The 8,861-nt window shown below is 42.4% G+C and overlaps 2 protein-coding genes across 2 annotated transcripts; one reads left to right on the top strand and one right to left on the bottom strand.

The window, feature by feature from the left end:
- Positions 1–699: 699 nt before the first annotated feature.
- LOC310925164 (uncharacterized protein) lies at positions 700–2,514 on the top strand (the record flags this gene model as incomplete). Its single annotated transcript, XM_083887038.1, has 1 exon — positions 700–2,514. The coding sequence occupies one exon, from the start codon at positions 700–702 to the stop codon at positions 2,512–2,514; it is 1,815 nt and encodes a 604-aa protein (XP_083743164.1).
- Positions 2,515–3,099: 585 nt separating this feature from the next.
- Positions 3,100–8,406, bottom strand: LOC310924489 (uncharacterized protein). The gene is made up of 8 exons (XM_083886233.1): positions 8,182–8,406; positions 7,435–7,533; positions 7,015–7,237; positions 6,758–6,828; positions 6,315–6,446; positions 5,870–6,098; positions 5,012–5,769; positions 3,100–3,922 (listed from the first exon to the last, which is right to left on the bottom strand). The coding sequence occupies exons 1-8, from the start codon at positions 8,293–8,295 to the stop codon at positions 3,656–3,658; spliced, it is 1,893 nt and encodes a 630-aa protein (XP_083742359.1). The 5' UTR covers positions 8,296–8,406; the 3' UTR covers positions 3,100–3,655.
- Positions 8,407–8,861: the final 455 nt, after the last annotated feature.

The following is an 8,861-nucleotide window of genomic DNA, read 5'->3' on the forward strand; positions in this document are numbered from 1 at the left end:
TGTGAAACTATAGCTGCGGTCTGAAATCTGTACATTGTCTGTGACAAAAAGACAGACCTATTATAGAGGCAAGAAAGTGTCAGGTTAAATAATCTAGAGCTGAAACGATTAATCGAATAATCGATTATTAATCGATTACTAAATTAATAGTCAACTATTTTGATAATCGATAATCGGTTTGAAGCTTTTTTCATGATTAAAACCAGATTTCTGATTGTTTCAGCTTCTTAAATGTGAATATTTTCTTGGTTTCTTTGCTCCACATAACAAAGAAATCATTAAAACTAAATCATTTTGGTTTGTGGACAAAACAAGACATTTAAGAACATCGTCATTTCCAGGTTTGACGAACATTGATCAACGTTTCTTAACATTTTCTGACATTTTATGAACTAAACGATTCATCGATTAATCGAGAAAATAATCAACCGATTAATCGATTACCAAAGTAATCGTTAGTTGCAGCTCTAAAATAATCTATGTTCTTAAAAGTGAATTGTCTATAAAGAACCATACGATATAAAAGAATTTAGTCACAAAACAAAAAAGACCAACCACAGCTTTCAGACTAATCTGTTTCTGAAAGAAAACACTTCCTGGACAGATACTGAGCTTTGTTCCTTTGTTATCCTGCAGGTTTTGGACCTGACTAGAAATCAGCTGAATGTCTTCCTGTCCCTCAACTCAGTTTGGCCCAACATGACAAAGCTGTCTAAGCTTTTTCTACGTGACAATGGCCTGAAGTCTCTGCACTCCGGTCAGTTCCTAATGTGCACTGCTCTCACCGTACTGGACCTGAGCGAGAACCTGCTCGAACATCTGCCAGTCGGATTCCTCCGTGGATTAACTAATCTGAAGAAGCTGATTCTGAACTTTAACCTCATTCAAACGCTACAGGTCGGCGCGTTCGACGGAGCCCTCGCTCTTTCTGAACTTCACGTCAGCCATAACAACATAACGCAGATAGAGGGCGGTGTTTTTGAGAACGCCGCCGCGTTAAAAAAACTCGTTCTGTCGCGTAACGGGATCCGAAGGATGGACGAGAACAGTTTCAGAGGAGCGACCGTTCTCCAACACCTTGACCTGAGTGGTAACCTGCTGATAGCTGTTCCAGGTGAGGCACTGAGTGATCTAAACATGCTCAAATCTCTGTATCTAAAGGTGAACGGCATTACCGACCTTCCAGAGGACTGCTTCGGTTCTCTAAATCTGCTGGTTGATCTGGACTTGAGAAACAACAAGCTGACCACAGTGTCTGAGGGATCACTGAGAGGTCTGACTATGCTGAAAGTGCTGGACCTCAGCGTCAACCTCATAGACTCTCTTCCCTCAAAACTCTTCAGTGACCTGATCAACCTTGATTCTCTTGATTTATACATGAACAGACTGACGTCTCTTCCTCGGGACACATTCAGTAACACGTCCAACCTTCAGCAGCTGCATCTGGACAGTAATCAGATCTCTGCCCTCCCAGATGGGCTATTTGATTCGCTCCCGAGACTCAAAGAGCTACAACTGTCGTACAACCGTATCGCGGAGCTCCACCCTGATCTGTTCACCGAGCTCAAGTCGCTACAGAACCTTTACCTGGAGCACAATATACTGACAGACCTTCCCAATGGACTTTTCCACAGGACGATGCATCTCATGGAGATGGATCTCAACGACAACCGCATCAGTTCTCTACATCCCTCGGTCTTCCATGGTTTGGTGAGTGTCAATTCACTGAGGCTCTCTCATAACAATCTCTCCCATCTACACTCAGACCAGTTCAGAGACCTTACAAGTTTAAAAGAGCTAAAACTACACGGTAACCGCATCAGTAAACTTCCCGCCAGCCTGCTCACAAATTTAGCAAATCTTACAACACTGGATCTGACCAAAAACTGTCTCTCAGAGCTGTCTCCTGATGACTTCGTAGGGTTAACCCGACTTAAAGAGCTCCGGTTGAACTTCAATCAGCTACAAGACATTCCCTTCAATACCTTCCACCTCCTCCGCAACCTCGGCAAGCTTCTGCTAAAGAACAACAACCTGGATACTTTGCGCTCTCGTCTCTTCGTTAGGCTCTCAAAGCTAACGGAACTCAACTTGGACGGAAACAAGCTGCATCACCTACAATCCGACGTCTTCCAAGGACTTAAAAACCTCCAGAAGCTGAGCTTGAAGTCCAACCAGCTTAGAGCGGTGGAGAGCGGGGCTTTGGAGCCTTTGAGGAAGCTTCATGTTGTCTGGCTGTCAGATAACGTGTGGGACTGCACTTGTGCTTGCATTCTCTACATCAGCTGCTGGGTCAACTCGCACAAGGACAAGCTCGGAGATCAGCCGGTCTGCCACCTCGACTCCTCATCATCATCACTCACCGAGGAGACAAACTCCTCACAAGCAGCACGGCCTTCCTTATTGTCACACAATTATTGCCCTGCAAATGCGTCGAGCAGCACAAAACCTTTGTTTCCTCTACAAATGCTTAGTGTGCTCATTGTGTTCTTTATAGCCGTCAGATCATCATGACATCCTTTGAAGTGGTTTTACCCTCTGCAACACTTTTTCCTTTCTTTGCTCTGCTCTAAATCTCTGTACCTTGTGTTAGTGCCGAGAGATGATTTTCAAAGACTGCGATAAACAGATTAGACTGTAGATTATGAATCAAGGAACTGAGTTATGCTGAGAGTATCATGTTAAGTATACTGTATACTGTCAAAACTGGCTTAGTGAATGTCTTTGTGGCCAGATTTTGTCGATGTGTCAAATGATTGATAATAAAATGCCTGTCTTGCTATTGTATTAATTACAATTTAATTACTTTGAGCTACTTTTTATATGTTTTGCATAAAAGGTCTGATTCATTGCAATCAATGCAGTCCAAAAAATAAATACAATAATAATAATAATTTTTAAAAATGGCTTAGCGATATTTGGTTTAATGACATATTACTCTGGAGGAAAGACTCTTCCTTCCTACAATGCATTACAAATGTCAATAAATAAGAAAACCTCACAAGATTAAAATGTCAGTGTTTATCTACAGTATTTCACTCACAGCCACAAAGCTGGTAAATACACACTTCACATTTCACAGGCAAAGTTACAGAGGAAACATCGTCGCTGCAAAATAACAACGTACTTACTTCTGCATCTTCTCGGTGAGAACATCAGCTCTCTCACAAGGCACCTTTTCTCCCAAAATAAGCCACAGTTGTATTTTAGTGATTTAACCCTGGAAAAAATAGCTATAAAAAAAAAAAAAAACATTCACTAAACTATAACCTGTCTTATAACTAAATTAAAGCTGAATGGAACAATGTAGAATGTAAATAATCCCACAGACTTTAATGGATCAGCGAGGCTTGTTGACTTTGTAAACGTTACCTCAGTAAAAAACGGATTATTGAAGTAATGAAAATGTCTGTCACAATGTTCACTGGGCCAAAAATGATTGAAAAAAAAAACAATCTTTCAATAAGCATGAGGCTATTAGTGGTTATTCAGTTTAATTAATTAATTTCAAGGTGATGTCCTGAAATGTCCTGAAATATCTGAATACCCACCGCAAGTCATTTCCTTGTTTCCCACAATCATCCACATGTTTTTCCAACAGTCACCAGGAGGCGTCTGCCATCAGCTCTCCCACCGGGGATCACAGCTCTCTGCATTAGACGTAGAAACACTTGTGGTCCTTGAGGTTCCTCAGGTAGGAGAAGCTCTTCCCACACTTGTCGCACATGAACTGTTTCTCCCCGGTGTGTATCTGCTGGTGTGCCTTCAGGCTGTTGCCCTGGTTGAAGCTGCGTCCACAAACGTCACAGCTGAACGGCTTCTCCCCCGTGTGGATACGCTGGTGTCTGTTCAGGTTGCCCACGTTGCCGAAACATTTCCCACACGTGTCGCAGCTGAACGGTTTCTCACCCGTGTGGACTACCTGCGGAGGGGAAAATAAGATAGGACAGTCCTTTGTTTAGTGCTAAAAATGGGGATTTAATTTAGTAGCTGAAGTCACTCTGTTGCTATTTCCAAAATTAGCTTGGGTTGATGGAAATTATAAAGTAAAAGGGGTCAATTTTAGAGTCTGTTTCCTGTTTCTAACTAAAAAATAACAGCTATCACATTATCAGGAAGTAGTTTATGATGTACACTACTGTTCAAAAGTTTGGGGTCACTTAGAAATGTCCTTATTTTTGAGAAGAATATAACATTAAATCAATCAGAAATACACTCTATACATCAGGGGTGTCAAAGTCATTTTCACTGAGGGCCATATCAGCATCATGGTTACCCTCAAAGGGCCAGATGTAACTGTCATACAGAATAAATGTAACCAAATATAATGTAAAATAACTACTCCGTAACATATTGCTAAATAACTTCCTGTATTTATTACTTATTAAATTTCACTTGTCGCATGATGCATATACAATGATACACTGCGATCACAATCGCCATGCATTGTGGGAAATGTAGTTTATGGTCAACGCACGCCTTAAAGCAGCATAGACCTATTTTAACAGAGATTTTTAAGACCAATTAATCACTCGTGGGCAACATGAAATGACGTGGCGGGCCACATCTGGCCCCCAGGCCTTGAGTTTGACACATGTGCTATACATTGTTAATGTGGTAAATGACTATTCTAGCTGCAAAGGTCTGGTTTTTAATAGAATATGTACATAGGTGTATAGAGGCTTATTTTCCAGTGTTCTAATGGTACATTGTGTTTGCTAATCACGTTAGAAGGCTATTGGATGATTAGAAAACCCTTGAAAACCCTTGTGCAATGATGTTAGCACAGATGAAAACAGTTTTGACGAAAGGGCAAAATGATTATTTTTTAAAAAAACTCATTATTTCTAATCTTGTCAATGTCTTGACTATATTTTCCATCCATTATGCAATTCTTTAGATGAACAAAAGTGTGAGTTTTAATGGAAAACACAAACAAATTGTATAGGTGACCCCAAACTTTTGAACGGCAGTTTATCCGCGCCCAAATATTTAGTCAGTGTCAACGTACCTGATGTGCGTTAAGGCTGCTGTGCTGTGTAAACATACGACCGCAGATGTCGCAGGAAAACGGCCTCTCCCCACTGTGCGTCTTCATGTGAATCTTCAGGCAACTCGACGACTTGAAGCGCTTCCCACACAGGCCGCAGTTGTGAGGCCTGTCCACCGAGTGGTGCTGCTGGTGTGAGCGCAGCTCTGTGATGGAGTTGAGCTGTTGGCCGCAGATCACACACGTGCACGGGATAGTCGCTGCGTGTGACTGCAGGTGTTTTCTGAGCGAGTTAACACAGGCCACCCCAGTTCCACACGCTACACAGACCAGTGAATTATCCCCCGGGTGTGAGGGGTTCTGGTGCATCTTCTGGTGCATTTTCAAGGCACTCTTCTGGATGAAGCACTTGCCACAGGTCTCGCAGCTGAAGGGACGCTCGCCGGTGTGTCTGCGCTGATGGCCCTTCAGAGTGTCCGCCTGGTTAAAGCTTTTGCCGCACGTCTCACACTTGTACGGCTTTTCGCCCGTGTGTATGCGCAGGTGGCGCTGCAGGTTCCCTGGTATGGTGAAGCTTTTGTTGCAGTACGGGCAGTTGTGTGCCCGCTCTCCAGTGTGGACCAACTGATGGATTTTCAAGCCCCGGGCTCGGTAGAAGCGCTTTCCGCACTGTTCGCAGGGAAATGGCCTGACCTCGGTGTGGAGGTGCTGGTGGTTCCTCAGCAGCTGCTTCTGAGTGAAACCCTTCCCACAAATGTCACAAGTGTGTGGTCTCTCCCCTGAATGTGGAGGAAAAATAGTATAGAATAGAATCGTGATGAATTTCACATCATCACACGACATGAGTTTGATCAAATGTGATACGATGTAAAGTCTCACCTGTGTGGAGAAGCATATGTGCATTGAGGCTGCGCTGGAGTGAAAAACCTCTGCCACACTGAGAACAATGGAAGGGCTTCTCAGCATTCACTCCATGGACCTGATGGGCTTTGAGCTGCTGGTTTTCACTCTCTTTATTTGCTCGACTGCGGTGGAATTTGGCCTTTACAACACGTTTTGGTCTGGTGTTGTATCCTGGGGCACCGTCATCTACATCTTCTGCCTCTAACTAACAGAAAAAAAGACAATAGCACTGTTTATTATTTTCAGTATTTCTTTACGGAGTTGCTGTCATTGGTGAGTCGATGCCTATTCCTTATTGTGCCGGATAAAAGGCAAAAATCACATTTACAAAAGTGGTTTATTACACGCTTCACACAGAAGTGTGCGAGTTAAACACACGGCAGCGACGTGAAAAATGAAGAAATGGCACAAAAGAATCAACCTGATAATCGGGGTCGTCGTCGTCGTTATTGTCCTGAGTGGTTTCCTCTCTGCACTGAATGGAATCAGCAGACGCTTGGTCAGCCAACGCTTCCAAACCTTCTTCCTTAATAGTTACCGTTTGGGCACTATCCTGTGAGAGACACAATATTATGGTTCGGTTTAAGCCCCCGTGATTCCAGAAGAATGGTATTTTAAATGTTGATAACAGAGTGGAGGATATCATAAATGTACTTGCATACATTATATACGACCAGACGTGTACGCCCGTATTCAGCACATATGAGCTGGGTTTCCACGTACCTTTGGCAATATATGGTTAACTTATTACACAAGATATTTTATAATTCACAACCCTTTAATCCAATTGAATCCACCTGATCTGACTCAAATTGAAGATTCACTAAAGGCTGGACATTTGTGTGAAGCACAGTGGAAATTTACCTCGTAAGTTCTGCCTTTCCACAGATGAACTATCGGTGACCTCTTCACTCCTGTATCACCCGTAGCCGAAGCTGCAAAAAAAGAAAAGTCATGAAGATATTTGATAGAACTTTAGTCACAGTACAAGACTGACAAAGAGCAAAAAGAGTGATAAATGTGCAGAGTGAGAATTACTATATTTGCTTTACAAACATGTTATCTCATTATGTTTTAGTTTTAACAAATTAAAAATATATCTACTGCTCTTTAGTCATCACCTCTGCAACTCTTCCTCCCTGAGCAATGGCTGATCTGGACGACGGTTTCTCCTTCTGTTCCGTTCATCGAAGCCGTCCCACCGTCCGCCTCTCCACTGCCCCCCTCGGTCAGCTCCTCTGCTCCCTTCTGACCTCTGCCGCCCTCCAACACCAGCTTCAGCTCCGTCTCTGCCACCTCCAGCCTCCGCCTCAGGTCCTCGATCTCTGCCACACCCTGTGACACCTTTAGAGGGGAAAAAAAACCAAACAGGAACCAGTCAGTTAAGACAAATAGTTTGTTTGGCTCTTTACCATTTAACAAAATATGAATTAAAAAGTCACTGACTGAGACATCCCTTCACTCTTGGATAGATCTTAGAACTTATATCCATATTCTCAAAATGCTGCATCAAGGTTTTAATGGACAAACAGATCCCGTACCTCTGAATGCAGCAGAGCGGAACACTCATGGAAAAGTTGGCAGATCTTCTCCACGGCTTCTCTTGCCATAGACGTCATGAAGACAGTGAACTGGATCATCTGATGTGGAAAATACACATATATATGTATATATACACACACACACACACACACGAGTATATACATACATAGAGTAACTTTGCTTATATACTTATATATATATAAAAATATAGTCCGTGTCAAATAATCAGAGAGAATAATAAACCCTGGGGATTTTAAATCATTATCCATTTTCCAACGTGAATTTTGAAAGACTTGTTTCATATAATGTAAAATATTATTTACAGTGGTTGTTGAGGAATATAAGTGGTTTTAAGTGGCTGACATGCTGCTTGTTGCCTCCTGCAGCTGAAATGCTTGTAGACATAGAGCAGATAGATAGGCCTGGGCCTGAGTCCAGCTCAAAATGGCGTCCAAAGATGGATTCTTCTCGGTTGTCGCGACGCCTCCATCAACCAGACTTTGGCGATTGCGTTACTTTAGTCACGATGTATGATCGACCGGTGCTAATATCGCTGCGGTCAGTGACAGACTGTATACGCGGCGAAACGTGCGTTAAACAGCTCAAGCTAGCTCTTCTATTTCTATGATCAGCTGGTTTGTCTACGAGGAAGTGTCAACACTGAGAGCGACAAGAACAACAAGAACAACAAAAACAACAACAACAATAAAAACAACAACAACATGGCTAACAGCATGCTAGCGTACCTTTTCATCCGCGCAGTCAGGGTTGTTTTCAGCCGTAACTTTGCTCATTTCCGTGACAGTCGCGTTAACCATTATCTCCACAATGGTGCCCACCTGGGTCTCCAAGTCTGTCATGACGGATAAATGTGTCTACGAACAACCGCCGTTACTCTTTCACTATATCAATATAGACTCTACTATTGAAACAATGCTTCACTGTTATCGTTCTTGGGCAAAACGTGCGATATTCACACCCAACAACACCGACTCCACCTTCTACTTCCAGGTCGCGCTTTTCAAAATAAAAGCTCCACATAACATGTACTATTATGATTACAAAAAAACGTGGCTTCATTTGGTAAATGTGGGACACTTCTATATTGTTCACTTTCTGTTGATTCAGCACATTTATATATATAAAAATATAATTTAAAAAATAATTTACTTTCTGGCCAAATGTCACCATGATGCAAAACATCTGTCAACAGCTCAAAGTGGCCTCAAGAGATAAATAAAGGTCCACTCGATGCAGTAGTGGCGACCTCCATAGCCTCAAAACATGAAGGTTTGAGTTTGTATCCCTGAGTTTGTAATACTGAGGGCCTTTCTGTGGTTAGGGTCAGGGTAGACAATGAAGGAATGAATTAATATCATTTAATTTATTCTCTGTTGGTGTCATGAAGACCTAGATTTTTCTCCAA

Source organism: Microchirus variegatus (assembly GCF_963457635.1).
Source record: "Microchirus variegatus genome assembly, chromosome: 3".
Classification (NCBI taxonomy): Eukaryota; Metazoa; Chordata; class Actinopteri; order Pleuronectiformes; family Soleidae; genus Microchirus; species Microchirus variegatus.

Bases quoted from the DNA above. Each gene is read 5' to 3' on its own strand.
- LOC310924489 (XM_083886233.1), bottom strand. From the start codon at position 8,295: ATGACAGACTTGGAGACCCAGGTGGGCACCATTGTGGAGATAATGGTT. The intron at 7,238-7,434 runs GTACGGGATCTG...TCCCCTCTAAAG, and splicing joins CCGCTCTGCTGCATTCAGAG to GTGTCACAGGGTGTGGCAGA. The intron at 3,923-5,011 runs GTACGTTGACAC...TCCCCTCCGCAG, and splicing joins GCAGCCTTAACGCACATCAG to GTAGTCCACACGGGTGAGAA.